Source organism: Leptodactylus fuscus, chromosome 1 (assembly GCF_031893055.1).
Source record: "Leptodactylus fuscus isolate aLepFus1 chromosome 1, aLepFus1.hap2, whole genome shotgun sequence".
Taxonomy (NCBI): Eukaryota; Metazoa; Chordata; class Amphibia; order Anura; family Leptodactylidae; genus Leptodactylus; species Leptodactylus fuscus.
In genome coordinates this window covers 321,380,817-321,407,723 of record NC_134265.1, presented here as the reverse complement: position 1 = coordinate 321,407,723, position 26,907 = coordinate 321,380,817, and the positions used below count along the sequence as shown (strand labels likewise).

General features: G+C 44.4%; 1 protein-coding gene across 7 annotated transcripts in view; it reads right to left on the bottom strand.

Moving 5' to 3' along the window:
• Positions 1-26,907, bottom strand: part of PCDH7 (protocadherin 7) — a 739,914-nt gene that overhangs the window by 265,637 nt on the left and 447,370 nt on the right. For 4 of the 7 annotated variants that reach the window (XM_075260135.1, XM_075260111.1, XM_075260127.1 and 1 more), the window contains one exon: positions 455-517. The exons of the other annotated variants lie outside the window; for them this stretch is intronic. In XM_075260135.1, coding sequence (XP_075116236.1) covers positions 455-517 — 63 coding nt within the window. The remainder of the gene's footprint in view (positions 1-454; positions 518-26,907) is intronic. 7 annotated transcript variants of the gene reach the window in all.

The following is a 26,907-nucleotide window of genomic DNA, read 5'->3' as shown; positions in this document are numbered from 1 at the left end:
TCCGAAACGTTGTAATCTGTCATCATTATTAGTTAGTCATTAAAAAGGTATCAACTACTGAAGACTATCAAGTTTTTTGGGTTTTTTTTATATTTCCTACCCACTGGCGAACACGGTACGAGAACAAACATTTTCCTCATACTGTGTAAAAATGGGAATCTGGTGTTGATTTCCTATATAAATTATTCCGGTTTTCTTGTGTAAAATATAGTAAACTTGGTAGGCCATGACTTATTCTTGACCCCACGCTTCCCATTTTTAATAAAAGTGGCGAGCAGGGCACAGAAAGATGGAAATGGTGCATCACTGGCATAGAAAAGTTTCATGCTCCGAAAAGGTGCCACAACTATAGCCATCTACACAAGTTTTCCGACGTAGATAGTATATATAGATGTCCCCAATTTTTTCAAACATTACATTAAGCTATAAAATAACAAAAAGAAGTAACTCTTACCAAATTCCTGCTGCTCCAGGGCGATGCTTCCTGAGTCTCTGTTCACAAGGCGCCAGCGATGAACTGTTAACACAATGGGGGAAATTTACTAAACAAAATGCATCGGAATTCTGGCGTAATTGTGCCAAAAACTGTATCACATGCCTTGTGCCTCATTGACAGACACTTTTACGACTTGTGCAAAGTGGTGTGATTTTGAAGAAAATTGAGCATGTTTATATGGAAAGTTGTTGTTGCCTACGTTACAACATTATGTGCCAAAACTTTTTATACATTTTCCTGCCGTAAAGTAAGCCAACTACTAGGAGGTGTAAACTTAGACATTCTATTATACTGTATGTTCTAATATTATGACAGATTTATCAAACAGTATGAGACTCTGGGGGGAAATTTATAAAGATTGATGTTCTGTATGACAGTCATAATCAACTCCGGATTGGCACAAGATTTCCCCAAATTATCAAGAGCCTCTTGTCTCTTAATAATTCAGGTACCCTGCTGTGCACTCATGAACTGGCATAGATTATGGTTTATTTTAAATTTGGACACCCTAGTCGCCTTGGTCTCCAAGGTGAAAAAATTGGCATATGACAGAGAAGGTACAATATGGCATATCTTTGGAGCAAGAATGGTCCATGCTTTAAAGATGTGCCAAATTTACACCCATCTAGACTAGAAAACTGTCATCAATATGTAAAATCCTCAACACTGTGATAAATCTGTTGAAGACTGTCTAGTCTATATTTGCATTATCTAAAAGTTAGGGGGCGTTCACACTTGCATCCAGTGTCCGCCCTGTGCCATTCTGCCAGGACAGGGAATGGCTTCTATGGTTTTTAAAGGTGGCCACCGGTGGCCACCTGCGGCCTCTTCGCAGGGAAATGGGGTTATTTTTGGCCGGACATAAAGTTGGACATGGAGGACTTTGTGTCTGGTCGAAGAAACCGGTTTCCCCACGGAGAGGCCGAAGGTGGACATGGGTTGTTACCTTTAAAAACCCATTCCAATGAATGGGGTTTAAAGCTGACAGCCAGAAACTCGTCCTCTGTCTAGTTTCTCAGAGATGAGGATGGAAACCCAGTGGAATGGCACAGGGCAGATTCCGGTCGCAAGTATGAACGCCCCCTTAGACTGGTTTAGTAAACATGGTAGAAACGTTGACCTCAGTGGTGTTGATACATCAGAGATTGGCTACGGTGGGTACATGCTAGGTCGACATCACCAAGTGAGCAGAGTCTGATGGGATACCCAAGAAGTATAAGCATAGGAGCGGCAGGAGATTGTTGGAGTGAGTATTAACTTCATATGTTATTGTATAGCATTGGAAGCCATTGAATATTATACCACTACAATGACATAGAATATCCTCACTTATCTTCAATGGAATGAGAAACATAAGAACAAGAGCTTAAAGCCATAGTAAAGGATTCCTTTGAAGATTTGCCCAAACAACCCTTTCTTTTGTGGACAAAGGATGACCTTTAAGTACAGTATCAACAACAAGAACACAAACAACAAAAGCACTAAAAGGCTAAACCCTACACAAGGTGATGAGAGCAGGATGATAGAGAACGTTCTGTACTTGTTTCCTCCACAACAAGAAGTGTCATTAGAGTAATTGTCAGCTTCCGATGTTACAGTAACGTCATCTACAGGAGCTATTAGTGGACGCTTCATCTGATTATTTTCTCCGCAGATCTGGGAAAGCGTTGGTATACCTTCACTTGGTTTCCACATTAATTCCTATCAATTGCTTATAATACACTTTCAAGAAAATGAAATAATTGCTGTATACAGTCCATTAGTGTTCATGGCAACAACAGTTCATTAGCATTCACACAACACAATGCAATGCACATTTGATGCTTATTTAGTACAAGACCGGGCCATGGCCCTGTTGAAGGTGGCCAAACCACAGCGGCATAAATTACTTGGGTCATTTTAACAACCACTTACACCATACAATAAAAGCCCTTAGTACTCATGAGTAAAAGTCAGTACGATGTCTATTAAGTCCCGTATTGTTATATTTATGTAATAAACAATGATATAAAAATGATCCAAACATTAGCATCTCTTTTATTGTCTATGGGCATCTATATCATTTCACATCACGTGTTCTGTAATATTCGACAGCTCCACATAAAGCGTTGGTAATGAAGTGATAATATCTGATGATGAATTCATATAAGGTTGGGGCACAGGTGTGAAATGTTCATTAACAGGATGTGAAGGCAGCAAAAATTAGAAAGGAATTGTTTTTTATTACTTCAATGATACATAGTTATTAATGACAACGTTCATGCATTTTAATGGTATAAGTCAAATCAATGCGGTCAGAAAAGCTTAAGTCTGTGATTACATTACCAACAGTGCATAAAATATATTTAGCACTTGGAACAATTTGTTAGAACATGTTAGAATGTTACACTGTAGTGCGATTAGGAGAACAGTGCGGAATCGTAGTGCAGTCTATTTTATTATTCAATTGGTCTTAAAGGGTTTTTACAGACTACAATATCTGTAAGATAGATCATCAATATTAGATTGGCAAAGCCCAACACATGAGAACGGCACAGATCAGCTGTTTGGAGAGCTTGCAGTACTCGAGTGAGCTCTATGTGCTCGTCTCAGACCATTGATATCACGTCCATTGGTCACATCGCCATGCATTAGTTCAATCCCTTTCAAATGAATTGATCAGATGATCTACGGGGGAACCAATTTGATATGGAGGACCTATCCTAAGATTCAATGTTCGATAACGTAGTCCCAGAGAACTCTTTAAGTACTAAAGACCGGTAAAAGTCTAACTAGGATTTTATATATAAGATATGTACTTAACTACATTGAAGAACTGGTGGCAGTATAGCATTAAAGTGGCCATATATATTAGATGAACATTGGCCAATTTTGGCAGGGGTGGACAACCATCTACTGTCAGCGTTCTGACTCTCAATTGCAGATGGCAAGGAGCAGACGGAATCAGTATTCTGAATTTCAACATGTCCTGTCTTTAGTTCTAACTGAAGATAAGATGCCAATAGAAGTGTCTCACAAGATTCAGAACACTTACATGGCCAACTGTGATGAGTAATCAAATCAAATCATACAGGCTTTATTGGCACGTCCGAATAGATATTTGGCATTGCCAAAGCTAGTAAAGTGGGGGAGAGCTGGAGTCGCGGGGGAGAGTATGGAGGGTTGGGGTGTATGATTTGGGGTATAAATGATTATTTGGTCTTGGGGAATAACACTCAGAAAAACAAGTGTTGCCGACAAATAACTAGAGCATGTGGTCCTCTTATGACTAGGACTTTTGGCCATTCAGCAGTCATGGTAATATTACGAGATTCAACAAATAAAAATATAACATGCTTATAATATGGTTGATCTCCACAACCTTTATGTGGTCTATGAAGTTACAAATTCACACCTGACAGCTTTTAATTGCACCATTCGTAATTGTGGAAAACTCATTAAGAAGGTCCAGTTGACATTCTGTTGACCTCTAGATCTTTGGGTACACTTGCTTAAGAATGAGGTTGCGGTCTTATCTCCCATAATTGCCATAAATCTGATATCCTCAAATGTCTACTCAGAAGGTCCTTATGACCTCGTCTTTGAATATGCGGACTGTAAGGAATTACTTTCTATAAACAGGAATAAAGCAAGCGAAAAAACCTTCTCCACTTATAAAGTAGTAAAGCTGTGGCTTCTAACACTTGTGTACAATACTGACAATAGACTCAGGATGGGGCATCGAAGAATAGCAGTGCCTTTCAGCATAAGACAGTTGACGCCATCAATTCACATCTCCTCCAGACAGCATTACTACATCTTGGTTTGATCAAGCTAGCAAGCAAGGAATTTAACCTTATGGCACTAAACGCATAACAGAACATAATGTAACAAGCTGCTATGGAAGTTCGGTGATACATTTCAGTGTATACCGGTATTCTGTCCTCATGCAAACTTAAGTGTAGTCAAATACTTAGCATGTAACAGTATTGCCCTGAGCATTGCACATCCTATATATTATGGGAAGATGATATACATGACTTCTTGGCTAATTGTATCTAAATAACCCCCTAGGGTAGATATGTCTAGTCCAAGTCATTTTTCAACACTCTGGCCTCCATTTTTCAGTGAGCGTCAGACAATGAGTGGTCACTTTAAGCCTTGGAGAGAGGAATGGATAGCATCCCACGCATCTAATGCATGTCTTATGTGTAAACTGCTTCACGTTTAGGGTTTCTGTCCCCAAATATGTTTGAAAAATGCTGGATTTTTCAGATGAAAACCGTGTGGAAACCCAACGGACCCCATGATAGTCTATGGGATCCAGGAGTCTCCACTGGTAAATGCTTTTAAGTGGATTAGGTTTCTGTTCTTTGGGCCCCCAAGTGGACCTGAAGAACGGAAACCCAAGACGTGTGAATCTAGCCTTTCCAAAATAGAAGTGTTAAATGGTTAATTGTTGCCAATTAAAATGAAGTGAATGAATAAAAGTGAAATCTAAAGGACATGAATATTTGGGCTGATCACCCTTTGAAGGACGATATGAACCCCACAGAGCCCTGATATTTGCATCAGTCTGTCTTAATGATGAGAACAAAGGATTGGACTAAGCCTAAGGGTAAGTTCACACAAACGGCTCCCAGAAAAAGACCTGACCAGCTCCCATTGATTTCAATGGGAGCCGTCTTTTAGGTCAGGATTTTGAGTGAATATGGCCTCAAAATCCTGACCTAAAAGTCGGCTCCCATTGAAATCAATGGGAGCCGATCAGGTCTTTTTTCTGGGAGCCGTTTGTTCTGACTTCCAGAAAAAAGAACGGACATGCTCATTCTTCAGGCCGATTCACCTCTTGTCTAGGCCCATTCATTGGACCTAATCCAGAGCGGAGTGTGCGACTGGATGCCAGTGCATCCGCCTCAGGTTCCGGTCCAAAAAACCCCGTGTGAACCTGGCCTAAATCCACAGAAGATCTCGGCTTATTTCTCCAATTTGTTTGGAAAACTCTGCCAACTTTCTGTGAAAAGTAATGTTTATTCCACTGTGGTTCTTCCCGGAGCGTATTTATGTTGCGTCCTGCAACATGGAACCTTATCCGGAAGGCGTGCGAGGAAGAATTGATGGAAGGCAAAGGGCGGTCACACCAAATATTGATATGATTTATATTAATATTTTGTTCATATTGTTAATTGGCAAAAATAAACTATTAACCCTTCTCTTTCTGAAAGCATTCTTAGTTTGCAACATTGTTTCCACACCTGCCTAAAACCTTTGCGCAGTGGTATATATATATATATATATATATTATATATATACCCTATCGTTCGCCTTTCCTCAATTTGTAATGCATCATCCTATAAATGTGTTTTTCACAGCATACAGGAAGGGCGTCAAGCTGGCCAGATATCATCTAACAGTGAAATGATGTGCTACTTGCAGTTTATGCTGAACCTGCAAAACATAATGACATCCTGTGATAGTCGCTGTTAGGCATCTAATAATAGAACAATTCAACAGTGAAATTTCAGACCATTGTATTCCGTAGTTTTACCTACAGCTAAATATCTATTTACAAAAAAAGACAATAATATCCACGATGACATGGCTGACATTCATAATATACCAAGAAAGCAGCGACAAGACAAAACCTCGCAATATCGTACCAATATGTTTTTATGTGTTTGTGTTCCTTTCAGTCCATGTTTCTCATTGTTAACAATTTTTCCTTTTTGTGTGCTTTCGGGGAATTATTGTATAGTCCTTCTGACAGAATATGTAAATCATGATAGCGATGATTAAACAGTAATTGTAGGTGCCTGTGGGAAAATCCATCTATGACCTGAGGACATTGGTAACAATCCATAAACACATACTGGTAGAAATGCAAGAACTTACAGGGGTTTCTCTAGACTTACATCCTGATGGCTTATATTTAGGACAAGCTGTCAATATCTCATCTGACACCCGGCACCCCCACAGATCAGCTGTTTGAAGAGACTCCAACATTGGTTTTAGAGCTGTGGACTTTTCTACTTGATGAATGAAAGTGATGTCACTGGGAGCAATGCTCACCCAACCCATATAGCCACAATAAGAAGTTGATCTGTGGGGGTCCTGGATTTCATATCCTTACCAATCAAATATGATGAACTAATCGAACGGTTTAGCACAAGGAATAGAATTTATCACTTGTCCTCAGGATAGGTAATAAATGTGTGATCACTGGGGGTCTGACTGGAACCTCCAAAGATGAGAAGAATGGAAGAAGTATACATGCTGGACCACCATTCTTCTCAGTTCTATGGGGATGATAATGCTCAGTTTAATCCCATAGTGAATGGTGCTGTGGTTAATGGTGCTCCATCAACAAAGTTGAGTTAGGGAACCCAACTGGTGTAAGACTGATAAGACTGACTTTTAGGGGGCATTCACACGGGGCAAAATGGCTCGGATTCTAGTGCGACTCCCCGCAGGATTCACGCGGAATCCACGCGAATTCTATGCAGGATTAGCGCCAGAATCCACACGGTAAAAAAGCTTCTTTATAGAGTTCTATGGAGAGGCTTTTTAACCGCGTGGATTCTGGTGCCAATCCCGCACAGAATTTGCGCCGATTCTGCGTTAATTCCGTGCGGAGTCGCACCAGAATCCGAGCCATTTAGCACCGTGTGAATGCCCCCATATGATGATATTATTACACATGCACAAGCAGCTACAGACAACACACACCAGTACTTGTAACACTGAATGGGACAGATGCTCAAGTAACCATATAGCAAGGAATGTACACAAGTCCTAATTTATGTAATGGTACAGTACCCATGTCTCAGCCTTAAACTTACTGGGCATTGTTTGCCTCCACAACAGTCTCAACCAGCACATAATGGTACCCCTCATCCTCATAGTCAGAATGGGTGGGAAGCATGTCTGCACAACCTCATTAATTTTCTCGTAATTCCTGTGAGATCCTTTAGAATTGTATGCACACATTGTAAATTCTTAGCTTATAGATTATATATCAAAGCTGTGTTTGCTAATTAAGTCTTGAGTCTATACACTTCTATACTCCGAAGATTCTTGGAGGACTTGGAATTAAGATAATGTACAGCAGACCCCCAGTCTCACATTGAACCACAGACAATTTATTCTGACATCACAAAGACTTAAAGGGCTTATTCAAAACTAAAAATCAATGATCTGTCCTAAGTATGGGTCATTAATTTGGGAGTCCTAGTTCTTTTGCTGTTCGGATCCCATTGAAATGGGTCTGCTTCCACTGCATACTATGCTTAAAATAGCTGATCGGTGAAGGGGCTAGGTCCTGGGGCTTGGACCCCATCTGATCTCAAATTAATAGGTGATTTTTTTAGTCTTAGATAATCCCTTTAAAGGGGACTTTTTACCACCTTGACCAACTCCAACTCTTTGCATCTTGCAACAACCTGCCGCTCCTCCGATTGTCATACTCTGTACTGTCAGGTGATCATGCTAACATAACCAGGACCGCCCACCTGACAATAGAGAACCTATTTAGCATATTGAGTGCTGAAATTAACAACACCATTTGCTCAGGAACGGTAAGGGCTAGAGAAAAAATTCCAACTGCACTGGAATTAGAAGAGCAGATCCAATGAATTATCCAAAGAGTTAGAATTGATGGAGGTGGAGAAAAGGTCTTCTTTATGGCAAATAACAAATTGCACTTCACTATACCTGTTTGAGTTAATAGATAGTCATCATATCAAGTCAGCGTTGTCCCAAATTATCCCATACTATAGCTTGTTAGGCCCAGTTCACATCTGCGCATGGGTTTCCGTTTGGAGAGTCCTCTTGGGGACCCCTGAACGGGAACCTAATCCACATAATAAAGCAGTTATCTCAGAAAACCAGCGGACCACATAGACTTGAATGGGGTCCGTGTGGTTTCTGCTTGGTTTTCGCACGAAAAATGCGGAGAGAGAAGTTTGGTTGCACGACTTTTCTCTCCGCATTTTTCATGCGGAGACGGGAACGGAATGGCCCAAACGCAGATATGAACGAGGCCTTAGACAAGTTTCCAATTAACATCAAGTTTATGGCTATATATACTATTCATTCATGTAAAGCGATTTGAAGGAATTTGCTGACTATACGACTTTTACTTCTTTTTCTTTTAAAGGGGCATTCCCACCTCACATACTCATTAGTCTTTACTGCTGTAAAATCTTCTTTCTTCTGGTTTCTTGCATCATTTGGTGGGCGGGGTTTCACATGCAACCTGCCGTTTAGCTCCGCCCCCAAATTAGTGTGTAGCTCCGCCCACCCATATTGGACTATGAAGTACAGGCAGCAGCAACTCCATTCTGTGTTACATACAGAGACTGCCTGTCTCTGCCATAATGAACACAATTGAATTAGCTAGCCTGATAACTGGGAGAACAGAAGAAATGAAAGCATCTCCTCTCCTCTATCTAAGTGTAGGAAGCTAGGTCACATGGTGCAGACACAGGAATAGCTAGATACACAGGCTGGCTCCCTGCACTTAGCCCCTCCTCCCTCCCCCCTGAGAGCAGCAGATACATCACTTGACTCATGAGCAGCTAAGTCAGGGCTGTGGCCACAAAGAATTGAATAAAGTAAGATAGTGGACAAACAAAGCAGTGTTGCTGAAGCAGTGTATTTAGGAAAAGTCTTACATCCACATTAACAAGCAGTATAGATAGGATCCTTGTGATGGGACAACCCCTTTAAGTTCTAATTTTTGCTTTAACACAAAACAAAAACACCTACACCTATACACCTTCCAAGAAGGCTAAAAATAAGAGCTCCTCTAAAACCACCAAAAAGAATATTTTATCTGCCAAGAACTTGTATAACACACCAATAAGCTTGAGGATGAGAAATGCCGATAAGACCTTGGGATTTAATAAGTAAGGAATGCTATAGATGATAAGCTGGAATCTTCCATTGATGTGGATCTGACTTTTCAATATCTAACCTATTGATATAATTATATTTAAGCTTTTCACGACCTACTGTAGCTATGACCTGTCCTATCAAGCCACTTCTTACAACAAATTGTACTATATTGGCTCCTTAATACTATTAGATATAATCTTTCAAGACCAATTAGGTAGCGGAAGGTTGAAATAATTAATTCCATGTTTCACTGCAAATAGAATGACACATGTACTATCTCATCTGTATTGGAGTGTAACCATCAACTTTAAATAGATCCTGTCCACAAGACTAAATACAGAAATGGGATTTCATAATGAATCTATTAGGGAAGTTCTAAGATCAGGGACTTACATAGAGAAAATGGCAAGGATCAAATTGAATATCCATATGGCGATACTGGGTAACACCAACCTGGATAAAATGGTGTGATATTTTATTACCTTCCCTTCACCCCCTTTACCATTCCATTTCCATAATTGTGATCCTGCATACAATATTTGTTAGTAGTACTTAAAGATTGCCATACACTTGAGATAGTTTACAGCTTTCTCCTTTCCACCCCCCATCCCAAGTGCATGCATGCTCATTTCAGCACAGGGTGCATGTGTTGTACCTAAGGAGAGCAAGATAGACCAATTCCAGACAATATTGGTGTCCAATTACCTCCCTGAATAGGGTCAGCCATGTTGAAAACTCTTTTTTTTCTAACATCTACCATCATGGGAGAATTAGGAGACTGCTTCCCTGCTCTTCCCTTTGCCGATCCTTTAACATGTCAACATTGGCATAAAAAGCCATCCACAAACTACATTAATTTTTGACCTAAGGTCCGGTTCACATCTGCGGGCCTTATGGGGTCCACTGGTTTCCTTAGCTAACTGCTTTTTAGGCAGATAGACCTCCATTTGGGGGTCTCGAAGCAGACTTCCCAAATGGAAACCTGAATGCAGATGTGAAACGGGCTTAATCTCCAACTATATCCCCACATATAGTCCATCTTCATGCTTCCCGTAACTGCCTCGAAGATTTCTCTTGTGTATTCTCCATGCTCTGGAACCCTATTGCTACCGAACTATCATCAGAACACCTAATAATTCTTTCTATCTTTTCTTATAGATTGTAAGCCATCCTGGACAGGGTGCCTTATCCCACTGTACCATTTGGTCACTTACTTAGTCTATTGCACTTCTTTAGTATTCTGTAATCCCTTTTTCAAGGGTAAAACACTGTGGAAATAATGGTGCTATGGAAATAATAATAATAATAATAATAATAATAATAATAATAATACTTACAGGGCCATCTACCAGCAAAAAGAAGATGATGGCCAATCTCTTACACCAGTGGATTGTGGCTAAGCAAATCTTGCTATTTCTATTCATGTGCTATTCATCAGATGGCAATGGAAGGGTTTTATACCGGACACATGATAAAATATGTAGAATATGATTTTTCATTTTTGCTATTATAATGGGGGTGATGGCTGATGACTTCATCATTGTTAGTAGTTCACGGTGGGTTCTGAAGTTATGTAGATGATACAGTATGTTCCATATAAAATAAAAGTGAATTCTGAGGGCTCTTTGTGCTCTTTCACATCAAAATAACAATGTGTGGAATGGAGTTACTGTGAGTGCTTTGCCATCATTGTCAGCGAGTCGGGAAACTAATAGCATTCACTGTTTTGTAGAGATACATATGCCCTTGAGGTGGGTCACTTCACCCAGCAGTGAATACAGATTTTTGGAGCAGAGGCAATACTAAAACAAATGAAACTACAGACCATATATTCAGAATAGTAATGAAAGGTCCAGTAAGCACATCAAAATAAGAAGTGCATATCATGCAAAAGAAACATGAGTGGCAGCAGAAGCCAGATCCCAATCAGTGTTTTTATATGTCTTGTGAAATAAGAGGTGAACAAAAGGTAAGGATTATTTTACAATGTGAGGGCGTAAATACAGACAAATACAAACATATACAAGGAACATCTTACAACTGTCATTTAACACTCTGGATTTTTGTTACTTTCTATAAATTATGCATCATGGTTTGTTTTCATGTAATGGTATTATTTTGCATTAAAATATGTATCAATTATACTTGCAGTTCCACTCCAAACCATGTGGAGTGCTGTTAAAGTCAATGATGGCTTTGAATGATATAGGTATTATCAAGTACTTTAATCCAGTCACATGAAACGTGACATTTTAAAGTATCATCTAGTGCAGACCTGGGCAATGTATGGCCACATCTGGCTACATCCGGCCCTCTGCCTTGTTCTGGCTGGCCCGGATAGCTTTTGGAAGTTTGTTCAAGGACCTGTGATGACGTCATCACAGCCTATCACCAGGATAGGCTATGACTCTTTAGTGGGCGGAGCCACACAGGACTGTATGAAACAGCAAGCTGCTGGCAATAGAGGCCGCTGGATGATAAAGAAGAGTGAAGAGACAGCATGTGTGAGCAAGAGGGGGGAGTGGGGGCAGATGTAGGGGGGCAGTTAAACTGAATGCACATGGAGGGGAGACATTAAACTAGGGGGCAGATGGAGGGTGACATTAAACTGGGGTCAACTGGAGGAGGAGATTAAACCATGGGGGGTAGCTGGAGGGGGACATGTCTTCCTCTAGTTGCCCCCAGTTTAATGTCCCCCTCCAACTACTCCCACTGTTTAATGTACACCTCCAGCTGCCCCAGTTTCATGTCCCCTCTAGTTTCTGTAGTTTACACTGGGGCACCTGGAGAGGTACTTAATACTGTGGGACATTTGGAGGGGAACATTATAATGTGGGGACATATAATGTACGGGTGACTGTAGGAGGATTATACTTTGTGGGGGCACATGAAAAAATGATTGAGAATGGGTGGAGTCAACATAGAAGTGGGTGGAGCTAAATTTGCCACAGCACACATGGCCCTCTCGAACCGTTACAATTTCTCATGTGGCCCCATAAGATAATTAATTGCCCACCCCTGATCTAGTGGTTGAAATGATAAGTGTAGTAATGCATTAAAATATAATAATAATAATAATGATAATAATAATAATAATAATAATAATAATAATAATGTTATTATTATTATTATTATTATTATTATTATTATTATTATTATTATTATTATTATTATTATTTAACCCTACCCTAGAGTAAAATAATATGAAAGCCATCCATAAGAATTCTGCATAATATAATATAGGAAGTAGAATTCACGGAACTGATGACCCCTTTATTCTCGGTGGCTGTAGTAAGTATGCTTACATTACTATATACAGTGTAAGTGGATCATTATCTCATAGCATTCGCTTTAGGCTGTAAATCCAGGATATTATAATTGGTTGTACGTCAGATCTTGAGAGGGCAGCCTAAGAGGGTCCATTCACACTGGGGGTTTTTGTATTTCTGACAAAGATTACGCTATTTTTGACATCCAGAATAGTGTAAGAGTAATAAAAGGAAAGTTCTATTAGCCCTGTTTATAGACCCCTGTAGTAGCTGATTGTATTCTGTATTCTGTATGCTGTGAATGGGAAACCTGATGAAGACCATTATAAGTCAATGTACCGCTCTGTACCGGTTTAAAAACTAGTATAGCTGACTTGTCCAGTCTGTATAGAGTCTAAGGGGGAGATTTATAAATACCAGTGGTTTACGTGCCAATCTTGATAATCCCTGCTTTAGTGCTCACCTCATCATAAATCAGCTGAATCTTCTGATGCCACTTGTGCCCATACTGAAATCTATGCCAGCTCTTTGCTGTAGATTTTGGGCATAAACTGGTATAAATGATAATATATCTAGCAAGGCTAATGGCTCTGCTTCCACCACACCCCAAAGCATCCTTTTTAGGCTAAATGTTCCTTGCAACAAATATCCTCCCAATCGGTATTTAAACAATCACCCAGATACATAACATTAGTGGCATAGGATAAATGTGCCCCATTATTTAGGAATTGAGACCCCAGTTTGATTTTTTTTAGCACTGGGCCAATGCATCTTAAACATACATATTGTAGTTTCTGGACTAATGTTGTCTTATGGTTTTCAGTAAGATTGAAATAAAATGATTGAAATGATGCAACAAAGACCTAAATATACTGTATTTTTGTTCTTTTTCTATGAAATATTCCACTGTTGCTATAGCATATTGAAATGTATATATATATATATATATATATATATATATATATATATATATATATATATATATATTAGTGCTTTCTTATTTTTATGACTCATCCTGTTGTAGCTATGGGTTGTTGTGTTAATGTATATATACTGTAGCACTTTTTTTCTTTTTTATGACGTATACCATTGCTACTATAGTATATTGAAGTGCGTGTGTGTGTATATATATGTGCTTTCTTATTTTTATGACTCATACTGTTGTAGCTATGGGTTGTTGTAATGTTAAAGTATATATACTGTAACACTTTTTTATGACATATTATGGTAGCTACAGCATGCTATAATCCTACAACCCAATAGTATATAAGTAGTTCTTTTTGCACCATAAGATTTTTCTTCTTACCAATAAATAATAAATATTTCCATTGTCTTGTATTCCTTAACTTATCATTTCCACATTATAAAAAAAAAATTAAGTCAGTCCCTGCAGAGATGGCGGAGAAAATACAGTTGATTGAAAAATATTAAACGCTGTACAGTCGTATTGATTTAGAAAATGACAAATCGTGTGACAATGGTGTTCCGGATGCTATTTGATATGGCAGAGCCAAAGACACATATTATGTCACAATATTGCACCTTCTCTACCGACTTAGAGAACATTGAAAACTGATATCCCCCCGGCTGCTTATACAAAGACGTCAATACAAACATAAAAAAAATTAAATAAAATACGAATGCAGGGAGTCTCTAAAAGATTGCAAAAGGCAACCTAAGCTTTTTTTTTTAAAAAAAAAAAGGAGAAAAAAATTCTCATTCTTTGCAGTACTTTGAGATTCATAATTAAATCCTTTCCCTTGGCTGATCCGCAGTGTGTAACAGGATTCAGCATTGACAGGCAAACGGAAATATATTGTTACAAAGTTATTATTAGTATTTAGAACAACCCTGCCTTGTTTGATAAATGAAACCACATTAATTGGTTCCAGGGAAATTTTTTTTTTTTTTAAAGGAAAGACATATTCGCGAGCACTTTGCAATATGCAATTAAATAGCTGCAAATGTCAGTTAAAGTAACAGCTCCACATGGCGAGAATACTGATGATAAGCGCTTCGTCTCATCACAGAACTTCTCCTTATAAATAGAATCATTTCCCATCTTCTGAAGATTGTCAGGAGTAACTTATGCCGGCGATGGAGATATAAGTATGTATGGGCGAAGCATAAAACATACGGCCTTATCTTGTCTGCTGACAGATACCATGAATTTCGATTTTTTTTTTATGAGGAATTCGCAAGGTCATCAATTTTTTGCTCCCGTTTTATGTTATTAATACATTTATGGAGGGAAATCTGTCAGAGAAAATCCTGTTTTCCACCGAGGATTTTGATGACCATGCTTGAGTGCCTTCATGTCAGTATAACCATGAGCAATTGCTACCATGCTAATAGTTTTCCCTCTGTTATTCTCTGGTGTACAGCGATTTGATAGGGAGTAAGACAAGACACTCGTAGATGAACACATCCCTTATTTTGGAAGAAAGTGAGAACTCCCTCAGCTAGATTCCATTCACTCTAATAAAAGACTGAAGAGAAGGAGATGTAATAATACGCTGGAAAATGCCAGATGTGATAAGGACCCGAAAGCTTGGAAAGGTCAACTTGATCTATTTTGCCTCTTAGTCTATATTAAAGCAAATATCTATAACTACAAATACTGTTGGCGGAACACAATGAGAAATCTTATTTACTGGGAATATGACAGTGTCGACAGCGAAATGGCACATTTATGTGCTCTGTAAATGAAAACTACGGGCGGATTAGGCCATATAAAAGACCTATATAAATTTACTGAAGGCATAAACAAACTACTGTAGTGATTTATAGGTATGGATTAATAAACAAGGTTTTATCTCTTAAGGTTATATACACATATCTATACACATTCAGGAAATTCTACAGCTCTTACGAGTTGCAGAAACTTGTGTGACTGCCACTGAAATATTCCTATTTGGTTATTGGTCAAATTTTCGGGCAACAAATTTTTTACATCAAATCTGCCACTTGCAATGTGCTCTAACTTTTCTTTGCATTAGGCTATATTCACACAAAGGTCAAGAACGTCTGCGCTGTAATGGCAGTTATATGCCTGTTTTTAGAACACATTCTTTTTTTTTTTTTTTTTTTAATGTAGATTGTGAGCCCATGGAGCTCACAATGTACATTTTTCCCTATCAGTATGTCTTTTTTTGGAATATGGGATGGAAATCCACGCAAACACGGGGAGAACATACAAACTCCTTGCAGATGGTTTTATGCCCTTGGCGGGATTTGAACACCAGTACTCCAGCGCTGCAAGGCTGCAGTGCTAACCACTGAGCCACCTTGTGGCCCCAAATTTTTAGAACACATTCTTATGTCAGTCTTCATAAAGTCCTCAACTGGCTCAAGGAGTGTCTAAGTTATTAGAGGATCCGGGCTCTTTATAAATCAGGTGGATGCCAGTGTGGCAAAATGGGATTCTGTGAGTCAGGAGTTGGCATACATGTTCTATAGACTTTTTTGTGTGAGCTATAATAAGTATGTTGGGCCAAGGCATCTCCACCCCAGACCACTCTCCATCTTGAGGCAGCGTTTCCGTAGGTATAATTGACATGCTGTGTTTTATAAAACCGCAAACAGTTTTGGAAATCACAGCATATTTTTCTGGTGGTTCTGTGGCACTGTGCCCGTGGGGCGGCAAGGCCCAGAGCCTGGGGGCTTGGTCTGGTGACAGAGGTGTTGCCGGGCCGCTGGGTCGCTCGCCCTGCGGAGCTGTGTTGCAGTTGTGGTGGTCGCTGTGTGGCGCCGCGCCCAGTAGAGTAGGGACCCACTATAAAGAGGTCACCGTGAAGTGGCTAGTGGGCTTATGCACATTGATCAATATGTATACTAAGAACCTCATGTTCAGTATTATAAAATTTGCTGAGAAGCACTATATCAATGTATAAGGTTGGGATGTGCAGCCATGTCTTTTTCTTTTTTGATACATTTACAAGAATTCCATCCACTATACTGGACCCAGCCTCAAACTTTTCTTGTGCTGAAATGACTTATGGTTATTGTTAGAGATGAGCGAACACTAAAATGTTCGAGGTTCGAAATTCGATTCGAACAGCCGCTCAATGTTCGTGTGTTCGAACGGGTTTCGAACCCCATTATAGTCTATGGGGAACAGATACTCGTTAAGGGGGAAACCCAAATCCGTGTCTGGAGGGTCACCAAGTCCACTATGACACCCCAGGAAATGATGCCAACACCTCTGGAATGACACTGGGACAGCAGGGGAAGCATGTCTGGGGGCATCTAACACACCAAAGACCCTCTATTACCCCAACATCACAGCCTAACAACTACACACTTTACACACTCAATACCACCTCTCTGACAGTAGGAAAACACCTTGAAACATGTGTATTTGGCACTTGCAGTGAGGAGAGCTTGTCACCAGCAGTGAATTTGGCCCTTGTAGTAAGTTGAGGTTGGCACCAACATTTGTTTTGAAAATCAGGGTGGATTGAGCCTCTAACCAGCAGAGTTTGGGCAAATTCATGGTGGAGGGAGCCTCTAAAAACCCCAGTTTGGACCAATTCATGGTGGAGGGAGACTCTAAAAACCCCAGTTTGGACCAATTCATGGTGGAGGGAGCCTCTAAAAACCCCAGTTTGGACCAATTCATGGTGGAGGGAGCCTCTAACCAGCCCAGTTTGGGCAAATTCATGGTGGAGGGAGCCTCTAACCAGCCCAGTTTGGACCAATTAATGGTGGAGGGAGCCTCTAACCAGCCCAGTTTGGACCAATTAATGGTGGAGGGAGCCTCTAACCACCCCAGTTTGGACCAATTCATGGTGGAGGGAGCCTCTAACCAGCCCAGTTTGGACCAATTCATGGTGGAGGGAGCCTCTAAAAAACCCAGTTTGGACCAATTCATGGTGGAGGGAGCCTCTAAACAGCCCAGTTTGGGCAAATTCATGGTGGAGGGAGCCTCTAACCACCCCAGTTTGGACCAATTCATGGTGGAGGGAGCCTCTAAACAGCCAAGTTTGGACCAATTCATGGTGAAGGGAGCCTCTAAAAACCCGTTTGGACCAATTCATGGTGGAGGGAGCCTCTAACCAGCCCAGTTTGGGCAAATTCATGGTGGAGGGAGCCTCTAAACAGCCCAGTTTGGGCAAATTCATGGTGGAGGGAGCCTCTAACCAGCCCAGTTTGGACCAATTCATGGTGGAGGGAGCCTCTAACCAGCCCAGTTTGGGCAAATTCATGGTGGAGGGAGCCTCTAAACAGCCCAGTTTGGGCAAATTCATGGTGGAGGGAGCCTCTAACCAGCCCAGTTTGGACCAATTCATGGTGGAGGGAGCCTCTAAACAGCCCAGTTTGGACCAATTCATGGTGGAGGGAGCCTCTAAAAAACCCAGTTTGGACCAATTCATGGTGGAGGGAGCCTCTAAACAGCCCAGTTTGGGCAAATTCATGGTGGAGGGAGCCTCTAACCACCCCAGTTTGGACCAATTCATGGTGGAGGGAGCCTCTAAACAGCCAAGTTTGGACCAATTCATGGTGAAGGGAGCCTCTAAAAACCCGTTTGGACCAATTCATGGTGGAGGGAGCCTCTAACCAGCCCAGTTTGGGCAAATTCATGGTGGAGGGAGCCTCTAAACAGCCCAGTTTGGGCAAATTCATGGTGGAGGGAGCCTCTAACCAGCCCAGTTTGGACCAATTCATGGTGGAGGGAGCCTCTAACCAGCCCAGTTTGGGCAAATTCATGGTGGAGGGAGCCTCTAAACAGCCCAGTTTGGGCAAATTCATGGTGGAGGGAGCCTCTAACCAGCCCAGTTTGGACCAATTAATGGTGGAGGGAGCCTCTAAACAGCCAAGTTTTGGGAAATTCATGGTGGAGGGAGCCTCTAACCAGCCCAGTTTGGACCAATTAATGGTGGAGGGAGCCTCTAACCACCCCAGTTTGGACCAATTCATGGTGGAGGGAGCCTCTAAACAGCCAAGTTTGGACCAATTCATGGTGGAGGGAGCCTCTAAAAACCCCAGTTTGGACCAATTCATGGTGGAGGGAGCCTCTAACCAGCCCAGTTTGGGCAAATTCATGGTGGAGGGAGCCTCTAAACAGCCCAGTTTGGGCAAATTCATGGTGGAGGGAGCCTCTAACCAGCCCAGTTTGGACCAATTAATGGTGGAGGGAGCCTCTAAACAGCCAAGTTTTGGGAAATTCATGGTGGAGGGAGCCTCTAACCAGCCCAGTTTGGACCAATTCATGGTGGAGGGAGCCTCTAACCAGCCCAGTTTGGACCAATTCATGGTGGAGGGAGCCTCTAAACAGCCCAGTTTGGGCAAATTCATGGTGGAGGGAGCCTCTAACCAGCCCAGTTTGGACCAATTAATGGTGGAGGGAGCCTCTAAACAGCCAAGTTTTGGGAAATTCATGGTGGAGGGAGCCTCTAACCAGCCCAGTTTGGACCAATTCATGGTGGAGGGAGCCTCTAACCAGCCCAGTTTGGACCAATTCATGGTGGAGGGAGCCTCTAAACAGCCCAGTTTGGGCAAATTCATGGTGGAGGGAGCCTCTAACCAGCCCAGTTTGGACCAATTAATGGTGGAGGGAGCCTCTAAACAGCCAAGTTTTGGGAAATTCATGGTGGAGGGAGCCTCTAACCAGCCCAGTTTGGACCAATTCATGGTGGAGGGAGCCTCTAACCAGCCCAGTTTGGACCAATTCATGGTGGAGGGAGCCTCTAAACAGCCCAGTTTGGGCAAATTCATGGTGGAGGGAGCCTCTAAAAAACCCAGTTTGGACCAATTCATGGTGGAGGGAGCCTCTAATTAGCCCAGTTTGGACCAATTAATTGTGGAGGGAGCCTCTAACCAGCCCAGTTTGGACCAATTAATGGTGGAGGGAACCTCTAACCACCCCAGTTTGGGCAAATTCATGGTGGAGGGAGCCTCTAACCAGCCCAGTTTGGACCAATTAATGGTGGAGGGAGCCTCTAAACAGCCAAGTTTTGGGAATTTCATGGTGGAGGGAGCCTCTAACCAGCCCAGTTTGGACCAATTCATGGTGGAGGGAGCCTCTAAACAGCCCAGTTTGGGCAAATTCATGGTGGAGGGAGCCTCTAAAAAACCCAGTTTGGACCTATTCATGGTGGAGGGAGCCTCTAATTAGCCCAGTTTGGACCAATTAATTGTGGAGGGAGCCTCTAACCAGCCCAGTTTGGACCAATTAATGGTGGAGGGAGCCTCTAACCACCCCAGTTTGGACCAATTCATGGTGGAGGGAGCCTCTAAACAGCCAAGTTTGGACCAATTCATGGTGGAGGGAGCCTCTAATTAGCCCAGTTTGGACCAATTAATTGTGGAGGGAGTCTCTAACCAGCCCAGTTTGGACCAATTAATGGTGGAGGGAGCCTCTAACCATCCCAGTTTGGACCAATTCATGGTGGAGGGAGCCTCTAACCAGCCCAGTTTGGACCAATTCATGGTGGAGGGAGCCTCTAAACAGCCCAGTTTGGGCAAATTCATGGTGGAGGGAGCCTCTAACCACCCCAGTTTGGACCAATTAATGGTGGAGGGAGCCTCTAAACAGCCCAGTTTGGGCAAATTCATGGTGGAGGGAGCCTCTAACCACCCCAGTTTGGACCAATTCATGGTGGAGGGAGCCTCTAAACAGCCAAGTTTGGACCAATTCATGGTGAAGGGAGCCTCTAAAAACCCGTTTGGACCAATTCATGGTGGAGGGAGCCTCTAACCAGCCCAGTTTGGGCAAATTCATGGTGGAGGGAGCCTCTAAACAGCCCAGTTTGGGCAAATTCATGGTGGAGGGAGCCTCTAACCAGCCCAGTTTGGACCAATTCATGGTGGAGGGAGCCTCTAACCAGCCCAGTTTGGGCAAATTCATGGTGGAGGGAGCCTCTAAACAGCCCAGTTTGGGCAAATTCATGGTGGAGGGAGCCTCTAACCAGCCCAGTTTGGACCAATTAATGGTGGAGGGAGCCTCTAAACAGCCAAGTTTTGGGAAATTCATGGTGGAGGGAGCCTCTAACCAGCCCAGTTTGGACCAATTCATGGTGGAGGGAGCCTCTAAACAGCCCAGTTTGGGCAAATTCATGGTGGAGGGAGCCTCTAAAAAACCCAGTTTGGACCAATTCATGGTGGAGGGAGCCTCTAATTAGCCCAGTTTGGACCAATTAATTGTGGAGGGAGCCTCTAACCAGCCCAGTTTGGACCAATTAATGGTGGAGGGAGCCTCTAACCACCCCAGTTTGGACCAATTCATGGTGGAGGGAGCCTCTAAACAGCCAAGTTTGGACCAATTCATGGTGGAGGGAGCCTCTAAAAACCCCAGTTTGGACCAATTCATGGTGGAGGGAGCCTCTAACCAGCCCAGTTTGGGCAAATTCATGGTGGAGGGAGCCTCTAAACAGCCCAGTTTGGGCAAATTCATGGTGGAGGGAGCCTCTAACCAGCCCAGTTTGGACCAATTAATGGTGGAGGGAGCCTCTAAACAGCCAAGTTTTGGGAAATTCATGGTGGAGGGAGCCTCTAACCAGCCCAGTTTGGACCAATTCATGGTGGAGGGAGCCTCTAACCAGCCCAGTTTGGACCAATTCATGGTGGAGGGAGCCTCTAACCAGCCCAGTTTGGACCAATTCATGGTGGAGGGAGCCTCTAACCAGCCCAGTTTGGACCAATTCATGGTGGAGGGAGCCTCTAAAAAACCCAGTTTGGACCAATTCATGGTGGAGGGAGCCTCTAAACAGCCCAGTTTGGGCAAATTCATGGTGGAGGGAGCCTCTAACCACCCCAGTTTGGACCAATTCATGGTGGAGGGAGCCTCTAAACAGCCAAGTTTGGACCAATTCATGGTGAAGGGAGCCTCTAAAAACCCGTTTGGACCAATTCATGGTGGAGGGAGCCTCTAACCAGCCCAGTTTGGGCAAATTCATGGTGGAGGGAGCCTCTAAACAGCCCAGTTTGGGCAAATTCATGGTGGAGGGAGCCTCTAAACAGCCAAGTTTGGACCAATTCATGGTGAAGGGAGCCTCTAAAAACCCGTTTGGACCAATTCATGGTGGAGGGAGCCTCTAACCAGCCCAGTTTGGGCAAATTCATGGTGGAGGGAGCCTCTAAAAAACCCAGTTTGGACCAATTCATGGTGGAGGGAGCCTCTAATTAGCCCAGTTTGGACCAATTAATTGTGGAGGGAGCCTCTAACCAGCCCAGTTTGAACCAATTAATGGTGGAGGGAGCCTCTAACCACCCCAGTTTGGGCAAATTCATGGTGGAGGGAGCCTCTAACCAGCCCAGTTTGGACCAATTAATGGTGGAGGGAGCCTCTAAACAGCCAAGTTTTGGGAAATTCATGGTGGAGGGAGCCTCTAACCAGCCCAGTTTGGACCAATTCATGGTGGAGGGAGCCTCTAAACAGCCCAGTTTGGGCAAATTCATGGTGGAGGGAGCCTCTAAAAAACCCAGTTTGGACCAATTCATGGTGGAGGGAGCCTCTAATTAGCCCAGTTTGGACCAATTAATTGTGGAGGGAGCCTCTAACCAGCCCAGTTTGGACCAATTAATGGTGGAGGGAGCCTCTAACCACCCCAGTTTGGACCAATTCATGGTGGAGGGAGCCTCTAAACAGCCAAGTTTGGACCAATTCATGGTGGAGGGAGCCTCTAATTAGCCCAGTTTGGACCAATTAATTGTGGAGGGAGCCTCTAACCAGCCCAGTTTGGACCAATTAATGGTGGAGGGAGCCTCTAACCACCCCAGTTTGGACCAATTCATGGTGGAGGGAGCCTCTAACCAGCCCAGTTTGGACCAATTCCTGGTGGAGGGAGCCTCTAAACAGCCCAGTTTGGGCAAATTCATGGTGGAGGGAGCCTCTAACCACCCCAGTTTGGACCAATTAATGGTGGAGGGAGCCTCTAAACAGCCCAGTTTGGGCAAATTCATGGTGGAGGGAGCCTCTAACCACCCCAGTTTGAACCAATTCATGGTGGAGGGAGCCTCTAAACAGCCAAGTTTGGACCAATTCATGGTGAAGGGAGCCTCTAAAAACCCGTTTGGACCAATTCATGGTGGAGGGAGCCTCTAACCAGCCCAGTTTGGGCAAATTCATGGTGGAGGGAGCCTCTAAACAGCCCAGTTTGGGCAAATTCATGGTGGAGGGAGCCTCTAACCAGCCCAGTTTGGACCAATTAATGGTGGAGGGAGCCTCTAACCACCCCAGTTTGGACCAATTCATGGTGGAGGGAGCCTCTAAACAGCCAAGTTTGGACCAATTCATGGTGGAGGGAGCCTCTAAAAACCCCAGTTTGGACCAATTCATGGTGGAGGGAGCCTCTAACCAGCCCAGTTTGGGCAAATTCATGGTGGAGGGAGCCTCTAAACAGCCCAGTTTGGGCAAATTCATGGTGGAGGGAGCCTCTAACCAGCCCAGTTTGGACCAATTAATGGTGGAGGGAGCCTCTAAACAGCCAAGTTTTGGGAAATTCATGGTGGAGGGAGCCTCTAACCAGCCCAGTTTGGACCAATTCATGGTGGAGGGAGCCTCTAACCAGCCCAGTTTGGACCAATTCATGGTGGAGGGAGCCTCTAACCAGCCCAGTTTGGACCAATTCATGGTGGAGGGAGCCTCTAACCAGCCCAGTTTGGACCAATTCATGGTGGAGGGAGCCTCTAAAAAACCCAGTTTGGACCAATTCATGGTGGAGGGAGCCTCTAAACAGCCCAGTTTGGGCAAATTCATGGTGGAGGGAGCCTCTAACCACCCCAGTTTGGACCAATTCATGGTGGAGGGAGCCTCTAAACAGCCAAGTTTGGACCAATTCATGGTGAATGGAGCCTCTAAAAACCCGTTTGGACCAATTCATGGTGGAGGGAGCCTCTAACCAGCCCAGTTTGGGCAAATTCATGGTGGAGGGAGCCTCTAAACAGCCCAGTTTGGGCAAATTCATGGTGGAGGGAGCCTCTAAACAGCCAAGTTTGGACCAATTCATGGTGAAGGGAGCCTCTAAAAACCCGTTTGGACCAATTCATGGTGGAGGGAGCCTCTAACCAGCCCAGTTTGGGCAAATTCATGGTGGAGGGAGCCTCTAAACAGCCCAGTTTGGGCAAATTCATGGTGGAGGGAGCCTCTAAACAGCCAAGTTTGGACCAATTCATGGTGAAGGGAGCCTCTAAAAACCCGTTTGGACCAATTCATGGTGGAGGGAGCCTCTAACCAGCCCAGTTTGGGCAAATTCATGGTGGAAGGAGCCTCTAACCAGCAGAGTTGTGGGAAAGCAGGGTGGAGGGAGCCTCTAACCAGCAGAGTTGGTGGAAATCAGGGTGGAGGGAGCCTCTAACCAGCAGAGTTGGGGGAAATCATGTTGGAGGGAGCCTAGTATTAGCAGAATTGTGCAACGCTTATGGTGGATGAGTATGAGGATGCGGAGGAATTGGAGAGGTTGAGTACAGACATGGAGTTTCATGTTGGGGTGCTTTACACAGGTGGGCACAAAAATGAAGGCTCTATCCAGTGGTGGTTCATTTTTATCAAAGTGAGCCGGTCGGCACTCTCAGCTGACAGACGGGTGCGCTTGTCAGTGATGATGCCACCGGCTGCACTGAACACCCTCTCAGATAGGACGCTGGCGGCAGGACAGGACAGCACCTCCAAGGCATATAGGGCAAGTTCAAGCCACAGGTCCAACTTCGACACCCAATACGTGTAGGGCGCAGAGGGGTCGGAGAGGACAGGGCTGTGGTCGGAAAGGTATTCCCGCAACATGCGCCTATACTTCTCACGCCTGGTGACACTAGGACCCTCCGTGGCGGCACTTTGGCGAGGGGGTGCCATCAAGGTGTCCCAGACCTTAGACAGTGTGCCCCTCGTTTGTGTGGACCGGTGAGAACTTGGTTGCCTACTGGAGGAACTGCCCTCCCTGCCGCCAACGTCACATGCTGGAAACATCTCCATCATATTCTGCACCAATTGCCTGTGGCAAGCATTGATGCGATTGGCCCTCCCCTCTACCGGAATAAAAGACGAGATGTTGTTTTTATACCGGGGGTCAAGGATAGCAAAGATCCAGTACTGGTTGTCCTCCATGATTTTGACAATACGCTTGTCGGTTGTAAAGCACCCCAACATGAACTCAGCCATGTCTGCCACAGTGTTAGTTGGCATGACTCCTCTGGCCCCACCGGAAAGTTCAATCTCCATTTCCTCCTCATCCTCCATGTCTACCCATCCGCGCTGCAACAATGGGACGATTCGAAGTTGCCCGGAAGCCTCCTGTATCACCATCACATCATCGGACAACTCTTCTTCCTCCTCCTCCTCCTCCTCCTCCTCCATTAAACGCAGTGAAGCGGACAGATGTGTGGACCTACTCTCCAGCTGTGACGGATCGGATGCTATCCCTAACTCCTCTGTGTGATCTGAGTTATCCCTGATGTCAATCAGGGATTCTCTCAGAACACACAAGAGCGGGATTGTAAGGCTCACCATCGCATCCTCAGAGCTCACCCTCCTTGTGGACTCCTCAAAGACCCGTAGGATGTCACAAAGGTCTCTCATCCATGGCCACTCATGGATGTGAAACTGAGGCAGCTGACTTTGTGGCACCCTAGGGTTTTGTAGCTGGTATTCCATCAAAGGTCTCTGCTGCTCAACCACTCTATTCAACATCTGAAACGTTGAGTTCCAGCGTGTGGGGACGTCGCACAAAAGCCGGTGTTGTGGCACATGCAGGCGTTGCTGGAGAGATTTTAAGCTAGCAGCGGCTACTGTCGACTTGCGAAAGTGGGCGCACATGCGCCGCACTTTCACCAGTAGCTCTGGAACATTGGGGTAGCTCTTTAGGAAACGTTGCACCACTAGGTTGAAGACGTGGGCCAGGCATGGAACATGTTGGAGTCCGGCAAGCTCCAGAGCTGCTACCAGGTTCCGGCCGTTATCACAAACGACCATGCCTGGGCCCAGGTGCAGCGGCTCAAACCATATTGCCGTCTCATCGAGGAGGGCATCCCTCACCTCGGAGGCAGTGTGCTGTCTGTCCCCCAAGCTGATCAGCTTCAGCACAGCCTGCTGACGTCTACCAACGCCAGTGCTGCAACGTTTCCAACTCGTAGCTGGGGTCAATCTAACAGCGGAGGAGGAGGCGGTGGCGGAGGAGGAGGCGGTGGCGGAGGAGGAGGCGGTAGAGGAGGAGGAGGAGGGGGGTGTTCTTCTCGTGTCCCTGCCAGGAATGTTAGGCGGGGAGACGAGGTACACCGGGCCAGTTTGGGAAGCAGTCCCAGCCTCAACTACATTCACCCAGTGTGCCGTCAGTGAAATGTAGCGTCCCTGTCCGCATGCACTTGTCCACGCGTCGGTGGTCAAGTGGACCTTTGTGCAAAGCGCGGAACTAAGGGCCCGCCTGATGTTGAGTGACACGTGCTGGTGCAAGGCGGGGACGGCACACCGGGAGAAGTAGTGACGGCTAGGGACGGCATAGCGAGGTGCCGCAGTTGCCATCAGGTCCAGGAAGGCGGGAGTTTCAACAAGCCGGAACGCCATCATCTCCTGGGCCAGCAGTTTAGCGATGTTGGCGTTCAAGGCTTGCGCGTGTGGGTGGTTAGCAGTGTATTTCTGCCGCCGCTCCAATGTCTGAGAGATGGTGGGTTGTTGTAAAGAAACGCCTGATGGTGCCTTTGATGGTGCAGGAGAAGGAGATAAGACAGGACCAGGGGAGGATGAGGTAGAAGTCAACAAAGTGGCGGAGGCAGATGAAGTGGTGTCCTGGCTCGTCCTCTGGAGTGCATCGCCAGCACAGTCAGCAGTGGCAGTGGCAGAGGCAGAGGCAGAGGCAGTGGCAGTGGCGTGAACGGCAGGCGGCCTTTGTCCTGCCGTTGCTGCCTGCCACTGATTCCAGTGCTTGGATTCCAAATGACGGCGCATTGAAGTGGTGGACAGGTTGCTCTTCTCAGAGCCCCTAATCAATTTCGAGAGGCAAATTGTGCAGACAACACTATATCTGTCCTCGGCGCATTCCTTGAAAAAACTCCACACCTTCGAGAAACGTGCCCTCGAGGTGGGAGTTTTTCGGGGCTGGGTACGAACTGGAACATCTTGGGAGATTCCGGGTGTGGCCTGGCTTCGCCTAAGCTGCTGACCTCTGCCTCTGCCTCTAGCTACCCTTTTTGGTGCTGCACCTGCCTCAACATCCACACTACTTTCCCCGCTTGACATCCCCCCTGTCCAGGTCGGGTCAGTGTCCTCATCATCCACCACTTCCTCTTCCAACTCCTGTCTCATCTCCTCCTCCCGCACAATGCGCCGGTCAACTGGAT